The sequence below is a fragment of the Arachis hypogaea genome, chromosome 15 (genome assembly GCF_003086295.3).
Source record: "Arachis hypogaea cultivar Tifrunner chromosome 15, arahy.Tifrunner.gnm2.J5K5, whole genome shotgun sequence".
Lineage (NCBI taxonomy): Eukaryota > Viridiplantae > Streptophyta > Magnoliopsida > Fabales > Fabaceae > Arachis > Arachis hypogaea.
In genome coordinates this window covers 73307148-73332207 of record NC_092050.1, presented here as the reverse complement: position 1 = coordinate 73332207, position 25060 = coordinate 73307148, and the positions used below count along the sequence as shown (strand labels likewise).

Below are 25060 nucleotides of genomic sequence, written 5' to 3'. Positions count from 1 at the left end.
CACCATACTGCACCTTCTTCTTACCTTTCTTATGATTATCATTCATCCCTTGTCTCTTTGTGACTTTCTTTTTGGGGGTTATCACCTTCTTCCTGGGCTCTCTTTTTCTCTTGCCACAAGCAGCCCCGCTATTGCTGTCAGAATCACTTTCATCACTCTCAAACCCAGCTGGTGGAGGTTTATACAATACATCTTCGGTGCTCTCGTACCCATCATCCGATGGAGAGGATGTCTTCAATTCCTCTAGAATTTCATCCACATCCACTTCATCATCACCATGCTTACCAGCATCATCTACTACCTCCGGAGCATCAACGAGGTGGTCAAAGTAAATGTGGAACTCAAGAGAGTGTTGGTCCTTCAGTAAGTTTTCTTGCATTGCATTGATCCCTGCGTCCCCGGTTAACTCGTTCAGTCCAGACTCAAGATTGCCATTTCTTTGATCATACCAGTATACTGCCTTGTATGACTGGTATCCCAAACCCTTAAATAAGGTTACAAGGTCCCCGAAGTTCACAAAATCTAGATCCATCTCCGGGAACCTCTCTTCCTTACCATTTTGATATACAAGGACACCATCACTACCTCTCACGAAGTTGCCTCCGTGGTGAAAAACTGGCACCACAAAACATCCACCATCTGAAATTTACCAAGAAACAACTTTGTGTCAGTACTGGATACATTGAAAATTTATTTCAGAACCCCCTTGCCCTAACACAATACTTCCTACTACTACTTCTACACACCATGCTCTAAAAACTATTTTTAGCCCTCATTACACCGCTGTTACACAGTGTCAACATGCACACATGACGACTTCACCCTTAGTACAAACATGAACTACATAAACTTCAGGGGTAAGGAAGGCGATCATACCTTGACAGGAAGACGGTAGTGCTAACCTCGACAGTAACATTCTTTCCTACCTCCGACAGCAACTCCACTGCACACCAATTGCTCTTCCACGTAGTGCAGTTTTTGGAGGGAGAAATAGGGGGGAACTTTGATCGTTTTGGTGTTATGGGTGTTGCGTATGTGAGTTAAGGTCAGTTTCGAAAGGTTGGGGAGAAACGGCAGCGTTTTTGACTCTGGAGACAAATTTGTCCTCTTTTAGAAAGCCCATCCGACGTGGCAGCCTGTTACGGCCAGCTTAGCGCCACGGGAGCCACGTCACCATTTTCCGTCAAGGTAAACGGAGACACTCTAACGGAGGGTAAAAATGTCCAATTTTTTACGGGATCAGGGACATTTAAGTATTTCCTAATCTTCGGGGACAAAAATGTCCACGATAAAAAAGGTCAGGAACAAATTTGTCCTTTACTCAAAAAAATTTAATTACAAAATTAAAAACATTGTACAATTAAAATAAATATAAAAATCTAATTATAAATTTGGTTAGAAATTTTGATTTAGATAAAATTATCGAACCACATAGGTCTATGGTCACGGTTTTTTTATCTATGGTCACGGTTTCTATGGTCACGGTTTCAATTTTCAAATTCTGACACTTTAGGCCACGTTTTTTCACCGTGACCATAGGTTAATCTATGGTCACGCGTAAAAACCGTGACCATAGCCTTATCTATGGTCACGGTTAGCTCTATGGTCACCCCACCTTAAAACCGTGACCATAGCCTTATCTATGGTCACGGTTTTTGCCGTGACCATAGACTCTATGGTCACCCCTCCTTAAAACCGTGACCATAGCCTTATCTACGGTCACGGTTTTTTGCGTGACCATAGCTCTATGGTCACCCCACCTTAAAACCGTGACCATAGCCCTATCTATGGTCACGGTTTTCACTGTGACCATAGCCTCTATGGTCACCCTTCCTTAAAACCGTGACCATAGTCCTATCTATGGTCACGGTTTTTCGCCGTGACCATAGCCTCTATGGTCACCCCCATCTTAAAACAGTGACCATAGCCTTATCTATGGTCACGGTTTTTCACCGTGACCATAGCTTATCTATGGTCACCCCACAAAACCGTGACCATAGCCTTATCTATGGTCACGGTTTTTACCGTGACCAAAGCCTATTTTGTTTTATGAGATTTTTTTTAAAGCATAATGACATCCCAAAATGATGATGATCACAAAATAAATCTAAAAATAAAAAATGATAATAAAAAATTAAGATAAGTTGTGATTAAAGTAACCATCTAACATATCAATATAGTTGAGTGAATACACTTGTCTCAATCTTAGTTTCATACAGTGATATATACACTAACACTAAGTAGACACTATTAACAAAATTGTTCCACAGGCGTGAAAGCAATACAATTTAGACTCTGCCAGGAAATATTGTTTCTGGTATTGCTATTCTTTCTTCTCAACGCTCGAGAACATTTATTTCAGCCACTTAAACATTTGAAAGCTCAACACCTGCTTCATTAACATGCAAAGTAAAGTCACATTAGACATAAACACCTACATTTATTCTTCTTCAACTTAGGAAAAAAATATATCATTAAAACATATATACATCACACATATAATAGCTAGTACACACTATACAGCACACATCCACATCATAGTATATGACACATCATAAAACAATATAAAGTACTTGAAGAGATAGTTGTATATATTACCAAAGTACTTGAAATCCTCTGAGTAGCTTCTTTTTGTTTTTAACACTTTATTTTTGACAGACTTCATTGCAGCTCTCAATTCCTATAAAGCACCAAATAATATAAATATACCACAAGTAAAAAGAAAATGGAAATAAAAAATGAAGCAACATAAACAACAAAGCAAACCTGAAAAGCCCTAGATTGGCAATCGACAAAACTTAGGTAAGTATGCTCCTTATCATTCCAATTTACAGATCTGGATTCTGAAAAAAATCCTAATTTTCAAGTTTCTTCTCCTCAAATTTACAAATTTACTTTGTTCAAGCTGCAAAGAAATTATTAAAGCATGTTTTGTTCAAGCTGCAAGGAAATAGTGTAACTTGTGTGTCACTTGATATTTTATATATAAAATGCAACTACTTTCAACTATTTATAAGCCAACTGAACTAACATGGTGTCATGTGCATTTTAGTCAATATCTTACTAAAAACCCTAAGAGCATCACCATTCAATCATTCCCTTAAATACCTCTTTTTTCCAAATAAAAGGAAAGTGACATGTCATGTGGATGTAACTTTGGTAGACTGTCACTCAATAGTTTAATTATTATAATCCCTCATGGTTTAAGCATGGTAGTTATTGTTGAAATAACAGTAGCACCAAGCAACCAAAAAGAAAAAAAGGATTCATGCGCATCAGTATATCTATAATAACATAATATCAAGACATGTAATGGGTGTTATAAAGATAACATAATTCAGATATCTATAATAACAATGATATCCAAACTTTTCTCAATATGAAAGTTGCTCAAGAATTGATAATTTTAACACAAATTTAAAATTTACAACATATTTAACATAAATAACATTTTTAGGCATGTAGCTATTATATTTGGCTTCTTAATAACCATGTACTTCCAAATTGTAGGAAACTTACCACATTATCTAGTTCAAGCATCTCTACATATCTCTTTTTCGATACATCGTTACTTGAAGTGGCCCTTTCAATAGAAGCAGGATCCTGAGACATATAATCCATGATTAGCTTAATGAATAAACCTCATACTTATTTAAATGTGTCAGCCATAAATCTTGATGATATATTACAGAAGGAAAAAGTTAACACAACATACAACTTCCCACTACCTAATCCTTCTATGAGTATATAAGAATACATGATAAAATGGGGATTTCTAATCTTTATCAAAAAGTAACAGAGCCTATCAATGAAAAAGAAAGAATTTTAAGCCATACAGGAAAATATTATCTTGCAAGAGTATAGAAGCATACAGGCCATACAGGAAATACTCCCATGTCTCACAAGAGTCATCTATACCCTTCTAATATGAATGTAATAGATATTTTACACAACCTTGGAGCAAATTCGACTATCAACTCAAATTACTTTGAATCAAAACTTGGCCAAGACCTTCAATTCAAAATTAATGTTATGGATGCGATATAAGCTTGGGTGGGATCAAATATGATAAATAATATGGACAAGAGAAAAAATAGTATCGGTAGAACTTAAAAGTAGTTATAAATTTTAATAAATGGAATACCTTCAACTAACAGCTATACTAACTTTCTTCGCATGCTATGTTGGTCAAGCTCAATAACAGATTTGACAAAATGAAAATAATATTGAACACAATGGAAAAGTTACATACTTTGAAAGGGCAAGAAACAAGCATGCCAATAAATCCTCTGTCAATCAGCAGCTCTAATTGTGTACAAGGCACTCTTGAGTCCACGTGAAACAAGATAATTCTGAGTGTCCTTCGACAAAGAATATCCCTTGTACACACTAACAGGAGGATCACATACCTGAAAGGCAAGACAATAACACAATGGGAAAAGTCAATACCTCATTCTCAATAGCCTTTGAATATTCCTTCTACATTTCACTATTGTCATGGGAGACAAGAACCACAAACAAAACAACCACATAAATAGCCACTAGTGTCCTGTCCAATAAAACAGATAAAGTAACCACACCACCCATTGTAATCATGCAGAGAAGAGAATAATTATCTAAAAAGGGGAAACAACAAAAAGTAATTCGAATAGCAGCAACAATAGAAACTAATTGTTAGAAACATGAATAAGAGAGCATTATAGAGAAACTAGTTGTTAGAAACATGAATAAGAGAGCATTATAGATAATATAGGGTTCCAAAAGAGAATAATTACAGAGGATCCAACTTGAGACTGGCAATCAACGAGTGTATCATATACTCCAACGATGTCCCCATTTCGGACTACAAAGAAGGTGACCTTCTCCTCGTGCTCCATAACAGACGCCACAGGTTCAGGCTCCACCACCTTCTTCTTGCGGCCTTTCTTGGCAGAGGAGGAGGAGGAGTAGCAGCAGCGAGAGGGAAACCTAGCGAGCACGAATTGAGGGCGGGGAGAGAGAGTAGGAGGAAGAGTTAGCTTAATGGGGAAGTTGCAGAGGGAACGGCGGCTGGATAGGAAGCGAGCGAAGATGGCGGCAGTGTAGGATGAGAGGTTGGAGAAGCAGTTCATGACACAGCTGCAGGGTTAGTTGCAACCGATTCCCTGCTTCTTCTCAGCTCGATCGCCCTCACTCTCCCTCTCTTCCTTGCGAGCATCGACTGCGACGGCGGCTGCCAGCTCCGTCGGCGCCGTCTCCTTCCTCCTCCCTCTCTTTCCTTCTCCGTTTTCCCTCTCTCTCTGCGTTTCCGTGGGTGTGTGCGTGTGTTACCGTGAGGAGGGGGTGTTGAGGGTTTGTATTTTGGGAAATTAGGGGTTTGGGGTTTAGGGTTAGGGATTGTGATTTTTAATTTGGGAATTAGAGTTTAAAATTAAGAATTTTATAAAAAAATTTGGATTGAATAGATATTTTGATAAAATCGATGGATAGAATAATAATTTTAAATTAAATATATTCTATTAAAAATATTTTAAAATAAATCATATAAACTATTATTAGTTTTTAATTATTAAAATTTTAAATTTTAAATATATGAAAAACTCAAAAATTAATTATTTTTATTTATATTTAACAATTAATTTTTTTTAATTTAAAAAATTAATTTTTAGTCAATATTTAAAATTTAATTATTAATACAAATTATATACTAATTTTATAAAAAAATATAAAATAATATATATTATTTTTAAAAATTAATCATTTTGTGACAAACCGTGACCATAGACTCCTTTAAGTCACTCTCAAAGTCGTGACCATAGACCCTTTTAGGTCACCCTTCCGAAAAACCGTGACCATAGACGCTTTTTGGTCACTGTAAAAAATCGTGACCATAGACTCCTTTAGGCCACCCCCAAAACCGTGACCATAGACCCTTTTAGGCCACTCCCAAAACCGTGACCATAGATCCCTTAGGCCACTCCCCAAAACCGTGACTATAGACCCTTTTAGGCCACCCCCAAAACCGTGACCATAGATCCCTTTAGGTCACCCCCAAAATCGTGATCATAAACCCTTTTAGGTCACCCTTTTTTGAAAAACCGTGACCATAGCCCCCTTTTAGTCACTGTAAAAAATCGTGACCATAGGCCCATTAGGTCATCCCAAAATCGTGACCATAGACCCTTTTAGGTCATCCTCCAAAACCGTGACCATAGACCCCTTTAGGCCACCCTTAAAACCGTGACCATAGACCCTTTTAGGTCACTCTTTTTTGAAAAACCGTGACCATAGACCCTTTTTGGTCACTGTAAAAAATCGTGACCATAAACCTCTTTAGGTCACCCCTCAAAACCGTGACCATAAACCCTTTTGGGCCACCATTTTTTCAAAAAACCGTAACCATAGGTACTCTATGGTCACGCTTTCCAAAAAAACCATGACCATAGCTTTTTTTTTTTTGGTCACCCTAAGTCTATGGTAACCGTGGCTATAGACTCAAAATGTTGCAGTGGTTATTTCTGCTTTGATTTTTGCGCAACTCTACTTAAATTGCTAACGCTTTTCGTGTCAACATTTTTTAAATTTGTGCACGAAGAAAAAGAAAAAAAATTATTGAGATCAATATTTGAAATCTGTGCACGAAAATGCAAAATAGTTTATGCAAAAAAAGGGGCAACGGCTAAATAATTAAACATTTTACTTAATATGTTTCGCATGTATCTTAAAAATACATATTAGCTAAAACTTAATAATATTATGAAATACTAAATTTATCGCTACAAATATTTTTCTTTTAATATCATTGTATTTTTTATTTGAATACATTGAGTGCAGACAAAATAATAGAGGCTAAAGTCATTCATTTATATCCACAATTTGAATTTGTGAGTACGACTCATGGCTTTGAATTCCTAGTATTCTTCTTCTTCTATAGAAAAAAAAATAGTAAATCATCAATCCAATCCACCAAGTTTAATAATCTATTCAAGTTCTTTTCAGAAAACGAAATAGAAGATAATGGTGGCACGTGGCATAACCTTGAGGCACAATTATACTTGGGCAATATCAGCTGAACTGAACCTGCTCACTACCATAGCCACTCACCAATTACATAATCCACTCTATCTAAGCAAACTTATCCAAAAAAGAAGTGACGACACACAACACCATGTCCAGCTTCACTCACGCCACCACATTACTCCATGCCCACATCAAAACCAAGCAGAAAACAACCACTCTGGCCGCCGCCACCACCACCAACAACCAAGCACCATTTTATGCTGAACAAAAAGATAATAATAGCACCAACAGTAGTAGTAGAAGAAAAGTAATGTCAACATTTGTAGCAACTTCGATGGGAGTAGTTCTGGGCGGCACAACGACAATGACACCACAGGCGGCCGCTCAGAATTGGGGGACTCGTTCGTTCTTGAGAGAGCATTTCTTTGAGGCGGGGCTGTCTCCGGAGGACGCAGTGGCGAGGATAAAGCAAACGGCGGAGGGGCTACATGATATGAGGGAGATGCTGGAAACAATGTCATGGAGGTATGTGATGTTCTACATAAGGCTGAAGCAGGCTTATCTTGATCAAGATTTGAAGACTGCAATGTCCACTTTGCCCGACAACCGCCGCAATGATTACATCAAAATTGCCAATGAATTGGTAGATCACATGACCGATGTAAGTTCACAAATCTCTTATATCTGCTCTCTTTTACCGTTTCACTCCTTCAACTTAGAATTAAGTGATATGGTATATGTTTAATTGGATGATGTACCATTAAATAAATTCTTTTATGACACTAGTTTTTCTTAGGTTAATAGTTAAATTAGTTTTTGAAAAATAAAATATTTTTTAAATTTATTTTTGAAAGATTTTTCAATTAAATTGATTTTTTAAACATTACGAATTAATCATATTGTTATTTAGTTACTCTATTCATAATTTTTATCAACGATTGATATATAAAATGTTAACTGATAATAACATATATGACACATAACATGTTCAATTGGACGTTGATTATTAAATGTGTTTACGGAAATCTATATCAATTTAGTTAGTAGATTATATTGGGAATATGATTTTTATAATTGGAGAAAATGGCTAAATTAATAAATTTTCATAAACATATTTAGTCAATATCCAATTAGAGATATCAAGTATTATATATGTTATTAATTAACGTTTTACAATATCAATTTTTGAAGAAAATTTTTAATGAAGTGACTGGAAGACAAATATGATTAATTCGTAATCTTTGAAAAACCAATTTGATTGAAAAATCTTTTCGAAATGAATTTAAAGAATATCTTATCTTTCAAAACTAATTTGACTATTAACCCTTTTTCTTAATATAATAGCTACTATTATATATATATTGTATATAAAACTTTTAATCTAAAATCATTTCATATATTTTTTAAGTTTAATTATTTTGTAGTCTATATAATTTTATTAAAGTTTTAATTAGGTCTTTACGATTTTAAAATTTGTAATTTGGTTTTTACTAGTTATTATTTTTCAAAAAATAAATTGTAATGATCCTAAAATATTTATTTTTAAAATATTTTATAGTTCATCTCACATCAAATATAAAAACAAATATCTTAAAAATGTCCTGTATTTTTTTAATAAAAATTAGTTTGAGAGAACTTAATTAAAATTTTTTATCTAACATAAGGATTTAATTACAATTTTTAAAATTATAAAGACCTAATTAAAAATTTGATAAAATTATATAAAATCTAATAGAGTAATTAAACATATTTTTTATAATAAATAAAGTTGACGGGAATATTAAAAAAGAGTTTAAAATGTAAATGAACATGAGTCGTTACTTGTTAGATATGGTCATGTTGTACCGATACCAAAAAAACAAAAATAGCACCAATCAATTATTGTATATATATGGATACATATTTTGTGTTTATGAAAATTGATTTTGTTGCAAAAAGATGTTTTATTATTCTAATGTGAAATATTTGATTAATGTTGAAATGTGTACGAAATACATTTAAATATACATATAGGTAATAACTTAATTTTTATGTTTATGGAGTTTCTAAACTTATTTTTTGTGTTTTTGAGTTTCTTTGTGATAATATAATGTTGATGATACTTAATTTTACAAAATTTAACACAAATAATCTTTATGATAGGTTATCGATGTAACTTTTCTTAGTTAAATTCACTCCAGTAGCATTGGATTGTAAGGATGTTTTAATATATATAGCCATTTTTCTTTTCGAATCCTGCTAGAGAGTTAATGGAGTATTTGTACAATGTATACAATGAATTATTTATTTAGCCTAATATGAGTTAAAAAATGAACATCTAAGGTAAAATACTACTAATTTCTCAAACACAATACACCCATACTATCCAAAATAACCATCTAGATACCAGGAATAATAAACATCTGATATCTATTAAATCGAACATCCCTAAACTCTATTGTACACATTGTACAAATACTCCATTATTTCCTATACTTCCTCTTTTCTTAATTATAGCATACTTTTTTCCTTATCCAATCTTTTCCGCTAATTTTTCTTATCTAATGATAGATCTCAACACTTTTCTTCATGCTATTGCACAAGGTGTGGAGGTAGACTAGTATTTTTTCTATTGAAAAAGTTTTAACTCTAGAGAGAAAATAAAAATATATCTTAAATAAATCCATAAACTTGAGGGCCATGCATATAATAAATTTCTAATAAAATATATAAATACACAAGACTGCCAAAATGATCTTGTAATATTATAAAATACTTATTATTTTATATCAAATATATTTTTTAGATAACAAATTTAAACATTAGTTATCTTAATGTCCTGTGATATGGTTATGAAAGACTAGCGCGTTAACTTATAATTAATAACTGTGTACCTTTCCAATTGATGTTGTGGTTTAATTGGTCTTTTTTTTCCCCCTTCAGTTTGACAGGTATGTTCGGACACCAAAGGTATATGAATCTTACCTATACTACGAGAAGACCTTGAAATCAATAGATCAACTTGTCGCTATCTTAGCATAACAGCGGCAGGGTATATTTGGAATTCTAATTTTTGTGGTTTTTCCAATTTAAATATCAAATTGAAGATATACATACATCACAAGGTATTTGCACACAAAATATCAAGTATATGTTTATGTACACACGTGTGTCGTTAGAATATGAAACCTTTCTCTTTTTTGGTTCGGAATTAGAATGTGAAAGGTTGAAGTATTTCATGTTTATTAACTTAGAAGGTATTATGAGAAACAGAAAGTGAACCCTATTATACATAGAAAGATACATTGACTCATAAATGTACAACTACACAACACAAGTTCAACATTTTTAAATTTCTCATCATATAGGTATATTAAAGCGCCCAACATACACTAGAGAAATTAAACACACACTAGGAAATTAAACTTTTCATTAAAGAAAAGCATAATTGGAAAACTAAACATACATACACAGCACAAGAGATTAATAATAATAATAATTAGTTTCTGGAGATTGCAACAGCTGAAAATATGATAAGTATAACGAGGATAGCAGCAGCAAGATAAGAGCCAATAAGAGAAGCGGAAATGCGTTCACAGAAACTGTTGTATTGTTGACAAATAGCGAACCAATTGGGTTTTGGATTACCATAATGTGCTATGTATACAATTGCTGCTGCTGCTGACGCTGATGCTGTCGCCAGACCCAACATAATCTTCACAACAAAAAGTTAACACTTTACTTGTTAATAACAATTATTATTTATCTTAAAAATGACTAGTTAATTAATTATCATTAATAATAAAGAGAAAAAATACTTATACTAATGTTCTTAAGTAATAAAGGTGAAAATTCAGATGCATTTATTTTTTTTATGAAATTTATAATTAAAAATTATTAAATAATTTAATAAATTTAACTAAATTATTATTCAACGATTTTTATTTATCAATTTTAATTTATATAAAGACCAATAATAAAATATGAATACAGACCTAAGATATATGTATATATTTTTAAAAATGAATAATTATAACTGTCAAATTAAAAATATTCAAGCTATACCACCAATATTCAAACAACCAATATCGGCATTTTGAACAATACTAACGCTATATCTGTTATATTTTAGGTTTCTTCAAAAAGAATTATATATTTCTGGTGTGAATAATTTTATGAAGAAAAAAATTAATTAGATAATGACATACGCTTGTCAAAAAAAAAAAAAAAAAAAAAAACAAACAAACAAAACAGATAAAGATGCGTATGACATATGTCGTACGAATGTTTAATATTGTAACACATTGGCACCTGTTAGATACAGGGACACATTGATTGATTTAGTGTATTCGTGCTTCATAATAATTTAGAGAATTTTTTTTTAAAATTATATTTAAAAAAAAGGATTAAAATTAAAAGACAAATTAAAAATAAAAATTTAATTAAATTTTTATATTATATTTGATATAAAATATTAATGTATAAAATTGAATTATATTTCAATATTTTATTCCATTTAAAATAAATACAAAAACTGAAACAAATAAAATTATTTAAATAACCTTTTTCATTCTCATTTTGGCATTGCACTCATTCACTCACGTCTACACCCAGATATACGAAACATCAATCGGTCACTCTTTTTTAACACCGAAGACTACTCATCAAAGATTGTCCGCTTTTTCTCACGTTCGTCCTTCTTTGTCGCATTTTTTTCTTACCGCTCTTTCTTGCGTTTGCGTTCATCTATCCCTCTTCGTCGCGTTCTTCCTCCCACCGTTAGTCGTTCTCATCGCCACCTCGCGCCCACAATCGTTCTCACTGCCTCGTCGGGTTATCACTATCAATCGTTTTTGTTGTTTTGTGTTCATTGTCCGCTCCTTGTTCTGCAACAGTGAGTTTTTCTTCTCACGACTGGAGCCGTTCATCAGCGTGTTCCCTCCATTTCTTGTTCAGCAGCGACAATGACTTTTTTGTTGCTGCTATCTCTTCTTTCTTTCTTTCTCTCTTCTATTGCTGTCTATTCTATCTTTTGTCTCCTATTCTTCTCTTTCCTTTTATGATTTTGAAATCCTCTTATTTACAAAATTGTTATTATTCTTGGTATTATATATAGTTGGTTGTGGTGGTGGATCAGTGATGGAAGAGGTGGGATAGTAAGTTTAGGGTTGGCAAAGGTGTGAAGAAGTACATTAGAAATGGGAATGGTAAAGGATAGACTTGAAATATGAAATTTTTAATGAGATTATTTTAGGAAAGAAATATTAATAAAGTTTCAACTGCCTTCTTCTAAAATTTTCAGTTTTTTGTGTCTCTACTTTTTGAAGGTACTGAAAGAGTTAAAATTTTATGTATAGGGATTGAAAATTTAGTTCCAGTCTCTAACTATCAAATACAATACTGAGTCTCAGTCCCCCAATAGTCTCAATACCAGTATCCTATGCCAAACGCTACCTAAGAAATGCTAAAATGACACTTCCGTTCCCTCTATTTGTAAAATATACAATTTCTTCTCTTATATTTTTTAAAAAATCTCTTTTTTTAACTCATTTTAAAATTTTTGTGTTAACTAATAATGTCAATTTTACTCATTTTTAAAGAAAAATAAATTATTTTTTATAAAAACATCCTATAGCAAAAATTTTATTTTTTGTGATTAAATTTAATATACTAAAATATTCTTTAACAAATTATTTTTTTAATGATTAAATTATATTTTTACTAAAATATCTTTTAAAATATTTTGTAATAATTAAATTATTTTTTATTAAAATACCATTTAATATTATTTTTCTAGTGATCAAACTGTGATATCAATGCAAATTATTTTAACATTAAATGGAAACATTATTTTCTGTCAAACTAATAGTAAAATATATAAAAAAAACGGTAAACCAAATTTGTAAAACCATGTTTAATAATATGCATTGATATCATGATCAAGATTAACAGTAAAACATACAAAAATATTGTTAAAAAAATTTTGGTAAAATTATAATTTAGTAATTAAAAAAATTATTGAGAAATATCTTCGTAAAAAAATAGTCGATTATGCTACGGATATACCAAAATCAGCCACGAAAGTCTGTTACCAGTATAAAATACATATTGAAATATATATACACATTGAAAATAAATTAAACTACATATGTAGATAATCATTAAAAAATATGTTGAAGGATATTTTAGTAAAAATACAATTTAGTCCTAGAAAAATAATTTGTTAAAAGATATTTGATAAACAAAATTTAATTAAAAAAAATAAAAAGTTTTTCAAAAGGATATTTTTGTAAAAAATAGTTTACTTTTTTCTTAAAAAATCATTAATTTATTTCATTAGAAAATAACGTTAGTTAACACAAATTTTAAATTGGATTAAAGAAAAAGGTTTTTAAAAATTATAAAAGAGATGAGAATGGTACATTTTACAAATAAAAAGAATATTATTTTAATATTTCTTAAGGAAAGGAAATGGAATTTTTTTCAATAATTTATTATTGTTTTTATGGAGTGCTTGTATTTCATTATCAAAAGTATTGGTCAATAATTTCGAATTTGATCAGTAATATTTATGATAATCACCTATATTTGATTTGTATTTTGTACATATAATTCAATCACATCGGATCCACAGATAAATAAGATCAAATATCAGATTTTAGAGTTGTATCCGTCTATTTAATCTTAAGTTCTGATTAAATAATAAAAAATATTATAAATAAATAAAAATATAATATCTAAGGATTTCTTTTCTTAATCTAATTTTTAATTTGTAGTGCATTCTTAAAATATTAGTATATTAAAATTTGTAATTTTACATGTTTCTGTTAAAATTTTAAATAATTAAATTTGATTATTTTATTTTTATTATTATTCATATATGTGTGGTTATTTTATTTTTATTAATTAATAATATTTCAAAAATAAAGAGTGAAAATAAAAGAGAATTTTTTACTTTTCAATTTCTATTATAAAGAAAGGATATTTTTTTTTCAATCATATAATATCTGATTTGATCGATTCACAAGATCTCGAGCCTCAAAAATTGCAGATATTAATTTGTCTATATATATTTTACCCAACTTCTAGATTTAATCTGCGTACACTTCTAATCAAAATATGGCCTTATAACTCGTTTTCTTTGTAATTGAAAAAAAAAAAAGCAAAAATCAACACCAATCAGAAGCCAAATAAAACAGGTAGTGACCTTTGTTTTTTTTAAAGTTTTGATTATTTTGTAGAGATCAGTAAATATATTTTTAAGTTGGTTATTTTCATTAAATATAAATTGATTTTTGTTAAGTGAATTATATCAAATCAACTTTAGTTATAATTTATTATGTATATTTTTTTTTTGTTATCCACGGTATATTTTAGTCTATAAAAATTAGAAGTTCTGGAACTTGTTTGTGAGTGCGAGGTGGGGAAGATGAAAGTGAGAGAGAGTGCGACGTGGGGAAACACAGGGAGGGGAACAAATACATTGGATAAACATGGTAAAAATTCCTAGGGTTTGGAACAAAGAAGAGTATCAACGATTGGAGTTTGATTCTTTCTTCATTTTCATTGATAATATGTCGGGCGACATATCAAAAAGAGAACTTTTTAATATATTCAAATAGACAGGTAGAATCATCGACATATATTTGTCGCGAAAGAATAAAAATGGCCAAGTATATCTGTTTGCTTTTGTCCGCTACACTACAAAGGGAGGAGCGTTGAAGGCTGTTGCAGAAATGAACGGTATGGTATTGAGAGGCAAAAGAATGTTCGTAGGTGAAGCCAAATATAGAAGAGGAGATGCGATGAAAAATACGAAGGGTACAGTAGCGAAGGTGATCACCAGGCACGAAGTGGGAGGAAGCCAGACACGGATAACAAGTGTGGGAGAAGCGGAATTGAAAGCGGGGAGGCAGCCGTCAGATGTTCCTGTCAAAGATCCAAATAGTAATGGATGGACTAAGAAGATAGAAGTACCGATAGCGAATGAAAATGTCGTTTGGCTACAGAGAAGCATTGTCAGAGGTACGAAATCGGCAATTAATTTTCAGTTGCTGCAGGAAAAGGTCAATAAGGACTGGCCTTGTGTAACATAGGTAAGAGAGTTGGGGGCATACAAAGCAATGATTACGTTCGATACGGTGCTTAGTGCTGAAGAGGCCTACACTTTTAGAATAAACGATTTATTAAAATTGTTTTATAAGGTATGGAGATGGGATGAGACTGAGCAAAGTGAGTCTAGAAGAGTTTGGTTGGAGTGTTATGGAATTCAACTGCATGCATGATCGAATGATACTTTTTGCAGAGTAGGGGAGCAATGGGGCGAAGTGGTAGAGTGCGATAAATTAACGCGATCGTGTACCTCATTCAGTGTGGGTAAAGTTCTAATCGATACGTGTGTTTTCGATATGATTAACAAATGGATTCACGTCACAATAGGGACAAGTGGATTCGACGTTCTTGTAAGAGAAGTGGGTGGAGAGGTGTATCGGGAGGAATGTTTTCGAAAGATAAAGGAAGAGACAAGAGACAGGCACATGATTAATATAGAAGAGACGTGGCATGGAAGCTCTAGTTGCATATTGAATCATGGAGCTGAACAGAGAATGGCAAATTGCGATCAGGCGGCGGTGCTGATGACGGTAGAACGTAAAAATGAGGAACAAGATAAGGATAGGATGGTCATTTCAAGCTTTGATTTGAATGAATGGAATCACAAAATTCAAATTTTTCTGAAGGAAACGGCAATAATACGACATTAATTGACAAGGCAGATTCCCAAGGATCATATGATATTGATTCAGAGGAAACAACTTCCTATAATTATGCTGAAGGATTAGATTGCCAAATAAATCATAGAACTAGACATAATATTGGGCTGGGAAGTAAAAAGTCCAATAAGAATTTCATGGACCACGTTTGTCAGGTGAGGGAAAAGGCTTGCTGGACTATGCCTCCCGCTGGGCTACCAAACCGGGTTGGGTCTGACCCGATCCCATCCTCGACCCGGCATGACTACACGTCCACGACTCAGACTCCTGTGAAGACGGCGCCTCCAAGGTACAGCTGCGAGCACGATGGAAAATGGCCTGAGGGGGAGCACGGTCCAGGCTGCCCCGAGTCGGGGGTAAGGGGTAAGTCCGATCTGCCAGCCTGGGAAGGATGGAGCAAGCCAGCAGCGGGCCTGGAGCCTGGAAGATCGAAGGTTTCACGGTGCGAGGCGCAAAACTGGGTCAAGGAGGGCTGCGGACAGCGCGGCGAGATGGAGGAGGGTCCACCAGAGGCAGAGGCTGGCGGGCTTGATGAAGGTTTGACCCCCGCAGTGGAAGTCACCAGTGACGAGAATGAAGGAAGGTTGCGGAGGAAGGAGTAGGTCCTGAGCACTGAACCTGCACATGTTCAACAAACTCCCTGCAACTTGGACGCTTCGAGGAGGACGCGAATTCCAGGAGTTATGGGCCAGGGTACTGTTGTTGGCCTGATCAGGAAATGTAATGTACCAGAAGTAGACAGGCGGATTCGGGGACTGGAAGAGGGGGAGATCTTGCTAGATGGATTGAATCAGAACGGCAACGGACAGGATGAAGAAAGGGAGAATAATCCAGAATCAGGTTCGGAGATGGGAGATCGTTTGGATGATGGTAGGAATCCAGATACTGAGGAACAGAGGCCGAGTTGCGAAGAGGAAATAGCTGAGAATAAAGCGGCTTGAAAACTAGCTGTGGAGTCAGGAGCACAATGCAGTGATGAGGAGGACATCATGGCTATTTTACAAGAGCAGAATGAAGCTATTGCTATGAAATGGAGGCAGGCTAAGCAAAAAGAAAAAGTCCAAAGAAGCCGGCCAAAAAACCGAAAACAGGTGTATAATAGTTTCGTTAAATGATTTTTAGTTCTTGGAATATACGGGGGTTGGGAGGTGCTGCAAAAGTTAGTATGCTAAATACTTTCAAAAATAAGTTTAGGCTGGATATGCTGGGCCTAATAGAAACAAAAAAGGAACTAATAAATAAATTTGATGTTGTGCGTATCTAGGGAAGCGACAGAACATGTTGGGAGTCTCTCAGTTCTATTGGGACTTCTGGAGGGTTATTGCTAATGTGGGATGGAGCGGATTTTAAACTGTATAACTGCTATAAAGGGGATAGATGGTTGTGTATAGAAGGAGTTGTGGTAAAAGATAACTTTCATTGTGCTATTTTCTTAGTGTATGGATTGCATGAGAGAGCTGAGAAGATCTCCATGTGGAAAGAATTGAGTTATATTGCAGGATTGTGTCAGGTGCCGCTTTGTTTTTTGGGGGATTTTAATGAAATTTTGCATTTGGAGGAAAGAAAAGGAGCGACTACATTACCAGCGTCTGCGGCAGAATTTAGGACATGGATAAATGATATGGAGTTGATTGATTTGGCTCTGAATGACTGAAAGTATACTTGGTTCAGAGGACAGTCGTGCAGTCGCATTGATAGGAGCCTAGTCTCCTTGGGGTGGCTTGATGTGTACCTGGAGACGCGTCTAAGGAGTGGTCCGAGAGGCTTATCGGATCACTGTCCTTTGGTTATGGAAGACAGCAGAAGAGTTGAGGGTCCACGACCATTCCGTAGCTTGGACTCGTGGTTCACGCATGAAGGGTTTTTGAGAATGGTGAAGGAAGAATGGAGGAAACTGGGTGATGTACAATTCTTACAGAAGATGAAAGCACTGTCAGAACCACTACGTAGATGGCATAGGCAGCATTTTGGGAATATGGCTGAGTGAATTAAGAAGCTTGAGGAAGAAATCAGGAAGGTAGATAATATGGTTAGTAGCAGACAGTATGACGGTACAACAGAGGCTAGGAGTTGGGCATTAGTGAGTTTTTGCGAAAAGTGGTATCTAAGACAGGAGATGCATTGGAAGCAAATGTCAAGATCTCGACACACCAATGAGATGGATCGAAACACAAGGTACTTCCATAATATAGCTTCGGCGAGAAGAAGGAATAACCGGATTGAGTCATTGGTGATTAATGGGAGGCTAGTGAGGAATCAAGCAAGAATCAAGATTGTGGTTCGGAACTTTTACAAGTGCCTGTACCACCAGGAAGCGTCCCCAAGGGTGACCTTTAGGGATGGATTAGTTAATCGTCTAGAGAGGGAGGAAGCGGAAACCTTAGAAGCACTACTATCAATAGAGGAAGTGAAGGAGGCAGTTTGGGATTGTGAATCTTTGAAGGCTCCAGGGAGTGACAGATACAACATGTATTTTATAAAAAAGTGCTGGGATGAGATTGGAACAGAGTTCACTGTAGCTGTGATGGATTTCTTTCAAACAGCAAGACTGCCGGCAGAAGCTAATGTCACCTGGGTAGCGCTCGCTCTGAAATTCGTTGGGGCTAAGGAGATAAGAGATCTCAGACCTATCAGTATGGTTGGGTGTGTCTATAAGGTAATCTCTAAATTGCTGACACGAAGGATGAGGAGTGTTATGCCAGGCCTAGTTGGAGAATCACATAGTGCCTTTGTGAAGGGGAGAAAGATACATGATGGAGCATTAATTGCTTGTGAAACTGTGCAATGGTTGAAACTGAAGAAGAAGGCATTAACGATTGTTAAACTTGACTTCCAAAAAGCCTATGATAGAGTCAAATGGTGCTTTGTTGATACTGTGCTGGAGAAGATGGGCTTCGGAAGAACATGGAGGGCGTGGGTTAAGGAGTGTCTTACATCGGCTTCTATCTCTATTCTAGTTAATGGGTCACCATCGAAACCATTCAAAATGGAGAGAGGACTACGTCAAGGCGACCCTTTATCGCCGTTTTTGTTTGTTCTAGTGGTGGACGTGCTTAACAGGATGATTGGAGAGGCGGTTAGAAATGGTCGGATATCTCCACTCTTAGTCGGTAGAGATAATATAGAGCTATCATATTTACAATTTGCTGATGACACTATATTATTTTGTCCGCCGGAGGAGGAGACAATGAGGAACTATAAAAGGCTTCTGAGGTGCTTCGAAATGATGTTTGGCTTGAGCATTAATTTTGAGAAGTCTAACTTGATACCAGTGAACTGCAGTTCGGAGTAGGTTGATCGGATGTGCCAGCTACTAGGTTGTCAAGAGGCAGCTCTATCGATGAGGTATCTTGCCATTAGCCTAGGAGAAAATCCGCGGTTGGTAAAAACTTGGAAGCCGGTTCTAGATAAGGTGGAAGAGAAACTCAGCTTATGGAAAGCAAAGGTCCTTAGTAAGGCTGGTAAACTGGTACTTATTAAGTTGGTAATTAACAGCCTACCTACCTATTACCTGAGTTTGTACAAGATGCCTAATGTGGTTACACAAAGAATTATATCCTTGCAGAGGAGGTTCTTTTGGAGGAAGGACGATGGTCGACCTGGTATGGCCCTTGTGAAGTAGGAGCTGATCTAGGCACTGAAGAAGCTAGGAGGATTAGGGGTGGGTGATGCGGTGATCCGGAATAAAGCCTTACTGTTTAAATGGTGGTGGCGGTTCTCTAAGGAGGACTGCCCTCTATGGAAGAAGATTGTATACTCCTACAATAGCTTGAACCCAAATCACTTGCTGTCAACTCAGACATTGCCGAAGAGACGGGGTCCGTGGAGAGACATATGTCAAGTGCAAATAAGGGAGAAACATGTCAGGCAGAAGATGATTGATGGCCTTGCTATGGAAGTAGGAGATGGAAGATCCACCAGATTTTGGGAGGATACATGGTTGCAAGTGGGGAAGCTGAAAGACTCATTTATGAGACTCTTCTTAATTTCAAACCAAAAAGGATCAGTAATTGGGGAGTGTGGATTCTGGGATGGGATAGAGTGGGTTTGGCACTTCCAATGGAGAAGAGAACTACAACAATGGGAGACAGATACTCTGAACCAACTGCTTCATGTCTTGCAATCTGTTAGACTGATAGCAGATGTACAAGATAGAGTGGTGTGGAAATTTGATAAGGAAGGCATTTATTCTACTAATTTATTTTTGCAGGCTTTGCAGGAAGAGACTTTAGAGGAGGAGCTTCTGAGATACAAGTTCACAAAGGAGATCTGGAAAGGCCTAGTCCCGCCTTTGCTTGGTTTGTACTAGTAGGGCGGGTCAATACAAAGGACCGGCTAAGTAGGTTGGGGATCCTACAACAGAATGAGGTTTTGTGCGTGCTGTGTAAGAAAGATGTTGAGAATATACAACATTTATTTATTACTTGTGAGTACTCTTGGCAGGTGTGGTGTGCTTGGATCTTAGCGTTTGGACAGACGTGGGTTGTCCCTAGGACCTTGAAAGAGCTTTTTGAGAGTTGGAGATCCGTGCCGATGAGAAAAGAGAGGCACAAGTTTTGGATAGTTGGATTCTTCTCAGTTATATGGATTATTTGGTTGCGCCAGAATGATGCCATATTTCACAGCAAGATAACAGGAATTGGAGACTGTGTGGAACAATCATTTTCTTGTGCTACGGAATGGTGTTGTAAATAACTCATGTTGTTGATGGCTATGCCAGAGATCACATAGGAGTTGTTATGTCTTTATTGTTATTGTATTAGTGCTACTCTGCTCCACTTGAGTGTTGAGCTCTTACTTAAAAAAAAAAAAACGGTATATTTTAGTCTGATAGATTAAGGACTAATCAGTCATAAATTTAAGTTGGGTTTGTCATTGGCTAATGAGTTACTGCATGTATAAGGTAGGATTCGAATCTCTTACACTTATTTAAACGGACGAGTGAGTTGACTACTCGACCAATTCAAGTTAGTTAGATGTATATCTATTTGTTTGTGAAAAAAAGAGAAAAGAATCCTTTAGATATTTAGACCATTTCTTACTTTAATAACTAGTGCATTTTAACAGAGAAAATATAATTTTGTCCTTTAAAACAGTTAGCGTAAAATTTTACAAAAATAAAATTATACAAAAAAATTTACCGTGTCAAGCACAACGAGGAGCAATTTACTTTTCACCGCGCTACTCTTAACTATGTGGAGTAACGATAGGATAAGAGAAAGAACTAGATATCCACAAACTAGAGAGTTGGCCACCACAAAAAACCTGCACAGTCATAAACAAAGAGATACATAACAATTAAGTAGATATAGGAAAAAATGAAAATAATTTTCATATTTTGAAATGAAAAATTTTAGAATAAAATATATTTTTTTGTCTATGAAATTTATTATAAATTTTAAACATATTTTTAAATTTTATTTTATTTTAATTTTTTTAAAAATTTTTTAGTCACATCAAATGTACTCCTCTCAATAGGGGTGGCAGTGGAGTGGGTTTGGACGAGTTTATATTCTATTCGGCTCTGTCTCACCCTTTCTCACTTTAGATACTACTCACTTCATCTCTATTTGCAAATTTTAAATTACGGTACCTTAACCTATCTTTACGGATATTCATTCTATCTCTACCCGTTTCTATAACAATTAAATAATACTTTAAAATTTACATATTTATACATAAATTAAAATAAAAACATAAGATTCATTTTATATATTTTTAAATTTATTGATTTTTATATATTTATATTAATATTATTATTATATAATATATATCTCGGGGCAAGTTCATTCTAAACTTGACCCCACCCCGTTCAAATACTCGCCCCACTTTCGAGGTCGGATTATCACCCGTTCCGACCGGATAGAGACGAGGCGGGTACTACTGCCAAACCTACCTATTAGCTACAATTTTTTAAGAAACTTAAAACAATTTAGCAATAATTTATGAGGATAACCTTTTAACACAAGTTATACTAACTCTTAGTCGTCAAGCATTATAGTTGAATTAATTCTAAGTTTCTTGAAAATTTAATTACCAAGGATACAATTGATGTAATAAAAAAAATATTAGAACGAAATTGAAATAAAGTAAAACTTAAAAATATTTTTAAAATTTTTGACAAATTTTAGAGATAAAAAATATACTTTAATCTAATATTTTTAATATCTATTTCATTATTTAGTAAATAAATTTAAGGTAAAGTATATTTTTTTCTCTAAAATTTTGCAAAAATTTGAAAAATACTTCTAAGTTTTATTTTGTCTCATAAGTTTTCGATTTGTATCAAATATACTCCTGACGACTAATTTTTCAAAATAAAATTAAGACTAATTCAACAATAAATTTATAAGAATAACCTTTAACACAAACAAATCAAGTATAATTTTTATGTATTTTTGTTAGATTGATCTTAATTTTTTAAAATTTAGCTATCAAAAGTATATTTGATGCAAATCCAAAATTTTTAAGACAAAATTAAAATAAAATAAATTTTAAAGATATTTTTAAAATTTTTACTAAAGGATAAAAAATATTTTTTACCCATAAATTTATGTATATAGTCCCTATATTGTTTAAGTACTATAAATAGCTTCTAAAAACTAAAGAAGTTTTTAGGTATTCATAAAACAATACTATTATTTTATAGATATAGCCATAATTAATTAAAAAATATTTTTATAAAGTATGATCTATCATTAAATTAGGCTGTCTATATTATCTATATTTTCTTATTAATTATAGAGAGTATATACTTACACAAAGGAGGGGAGGTCATCAAATTCAGCTCTGAATCTTATAAACTGAGCTGCAAATGGAAGCGTCTCATCGGTAGTTCCCATGGCAATTGCAGCAGCTAATGTTCCAACCGCCGCAATAATTCTCAATATAAAGTCCATTATAGACAACCCTCTTGCCAACCCTTTTCTACGAGATATTACTACACCACCTTCAATTGTTGAACCCTTCATCATTTTCTACCAACTTGCAACCTTTGATTCTCTTTCAATCCTCTCACACAAATGTATGTATATATAATACTATGTTAGTTGGTGCTTCTTAATTATTTAGCCAGTGGTTTGTGATCATAACTAACCGTAAAATGCATTTGATATATATAGTTGATGAAGAATGATAAGCAGCGACATTTGAATTTGTTTTGGTTAATCTAAAGCTTGCTACGTGGATGCTTGTGATTGGTGTTGCTAACATACATGATCGTGAATGACGCTTATTAATATAAAAATTAAAAGCTAAGAAAAGTGCCTATGTTCCTGCTCCAATAATAGAAGCATTCTGTTAACTTTCAACCATTGAGATTTGGTTGTGGTAGTTTGCACATGATCACAATATGCAACATTGTAAGTGAATTATGGATAAAAAAACCCGTCCTCTAGAAATAATTGTCTTTGAATGTTTATTTTATTTAACTTTATTAATATTAATACCCCTCGAAGAAATACTAGACTAAGTAAGAAGGGTATTCTTTAAATTCGTTTTTAAAAATTAGTCTCCGAAAAATACGATACTTTTTAAATTTGTTTCTAAATTTTTTTAATCAAATTATTTTTTTAATAATTACGAATTAATCATATTGTTCTTCAATAACTCTATTAATAATTTTTGTCAACGATTGATGACATAGACTAATGTTAACTAACGACATACAGTATACATGATACCTAGTATGTCCAATTAGACGCTGATCAAATATGTTTATGAAAATTTATCAATTTAGTTATTAGATCATATTGAAAATATAGTTTATGTAGTTGAAAAAATTGACTAAATTAATAGATTTTTATCATGAATATATCTAGTTAATATCCAATTAGACATTTCAAATATTATGTATATTGTTAATTAACGTTTCATATCATCAATTATTAACGAAAATTTTTAATAGAATCACTCAAGAATAAATATGATTAATTCGTAATTTTTGAAGAACTAATTTTATTAAAAAATCTTTTAGAGATAAATTTAAAAAATCTTCATCTTTCAAAAATTAATTTAACTATTTACTCAATTTTTTTTTTATCGGCGACTTTATAATTATCATCACGACAAAATATAAGAAATTAATGTAGTCTAATTATCGGTAGATGTGTTAGTAACTGTCTAAAAATAATTTTTCTTGTAATCTACATTTTATTTTAGAATTTTAATATAATATATATTGATTATTATTAGTTCTTTCCAATTTAATCTTATCCTAATTATCATCTCAGTCAATTTGAAATAATTATTTTTCATACAAGTATCTAAAGTTTTTCTTTTTAAAATTATTATAAAATTTAATTTTAATGCATTCACTTCAAAAAAATATTTCACATAATCATCTAACCACTTCTATTCTTTTAGACATTCACTATATATATGATAGTACATGGCAATTAAAATTTTATTAAAATAATAAAATTCTTTTCTAAAGTTGTGTAATTTTAATTAGTAATTTTTTAATAGGTCAGGGCTATGATGGCTAGCTACTATTTTAATGACTATTGTGGATATAAATTTACCGTGACATATGTTTGCAATAGTGATAAGTTAAGTCAAACAAAAACTTTTTAAACCTATTTAATATTTGTAATTATTACCTCGAGGTACAAATCTAAGCTGTATGAAACATGGGTAGTTAAAATTAAAAATCATTGTTAAAATGTTGTATAATAATATTAAGTGATTTTATGTTATAATATTGATCATTTATGTAAAATTAATTGATACAGATATACTCTTTTCACTTAAATAAAATCAATTATCTCCCTCAATCCTCTCCCAATAATAGTTCTAAACTAAATATTAAGATAAGAAAAACTCTACTAGTATGTAATATTTCTAGCCTAAACTTTAATATTAATCATCGAGTTAGTTAATCCTAATTAGAGTACGTAGCCTATTCATATGCTTCATTCTACTTTTAAGCTCAAAATTTTGAGATAATTGATTTAATGATATGAAATCAGAACTATATTAAAAAAATTTAAAATTCGATTCTTATTAAAAAAAAAAAAGTATAAGACAAAAAAAAATAGTCTATTAAAAAAATGTAAACTCCCACAAAAAAAATTTATATAAAAAATATATTAAAAATATAATTATTTATGTATTTTTGTCTACCATTTTTTAATTTTTAACTAGATAAATAATTTTATGACAGGATTAACTGTAAAATTTTTAAATTATTAACTTATTATCCTTCTTTTAAATAAAGATTAATATGTTTGATTTTTTAAAAAAGCAAATGACTAATAATAACATGTCCTTTTTTTAAATGACTAATTTGTCTTAATACAAAATTTTAAGAA

The 25060-nt window shown here is 33.1% G+C and overlaps 3 protein-coding genes across 9 annotated transcripts; 1 reads left to right on the top strand and 2 right to left on the bottom strand.

Moving 5' to 3' along the window:
- Nucleotides 1-2147: 2147 nt before the first annotated feature.
- LOC112750312 (uncharacterized) lies at nucleotides 2148-5392 on the bottom strand. Of its 7 annotated transcripts, none has more exons than XR_011872020.1 (6): nucleotides 4776-5392; nucleotides 4253-4409; nucleotides 3520-3603; nucleotides 2767-2905; nucleotides 2599-2680; nucleotides 2148-2392 (listed from the first exon to the last, which is right to left on the bottom strand). XR_011872020.1 is itself a non-coding variant. In XM_025798964.3 (5 exons), the coding sequence occupies exons 1-5, from the start codon at nucleotides 4835-4837 to the stop codon at nucleotides 2367-2369; spliced, it is 411 nt and encodes a 136-aa protein (XP_025654749.1). In that variant the 5' UTR covers nucleotides 4838-5392; the 3' UTR covers nucleotides 2148-2366. The 7 variants fall into 7 exon arrangements, 3 of the variants coding, with proteins under 3 accessions (XP_025654749.1, XP_025654750.1, XP_072072463.1); XR_003175641.3 differs by having other exon boundaries at nucleotides 2148-2389; XR_011872019.1 differs by having other exon boundaries at nucleotides 2767-2843.
- A 1413-nt stretch (nucleotides 5393-6805) lies between these two features.
- On the top strand, nucleotides 6806-10140 carry LOC112750314 (photosynthetic NDH subunit of lumenal location 2, chloroplastic). The gene is made up of 2 exons (XM_025798969.3): nucleotides 6806-7660; nucleotides 9922-10140. The coding sequence occupies exons 1-2, from the start codon at nucleotides 7148-7150 to the stop codon at nucleotides 10018-10020; spliced, it is 612 nt and encodes a 203-aa protein (XP_025654754.1). The 5' UTR covers nucleotides 6806-7147; the 3' UTR covers nucleotides 10021-10140.
- A 125-nt stretch (nucleotides 10141-10265) lies between these two features.
- On the bottom strand, nucleotides 10266-22812 carry LOC112750315 (casparian strip membrane protein 1). The gene is made up of 3 exons (XM_025798970.3): nucleotides 22509-22812; nucleotides 20891-21014; nucleotides 10266-10693 (listed from the first exon to the last, which is right to left on the bottom strand). The coding sequence occupies exons 1-3, from the start codon at nucleotides 22721-22723 to the stop codon at nucleotides 10478-10480; spliced, it is 555 nt and encodes a 184-aa protein (XP_025654755.1). The 5' UTR covers nucleotides 22724-22812; the 3' UTR covers nucleotides 10266-10477.
- Nucleotides 22813-25060: the final 2248 nt, after the last annotated feature.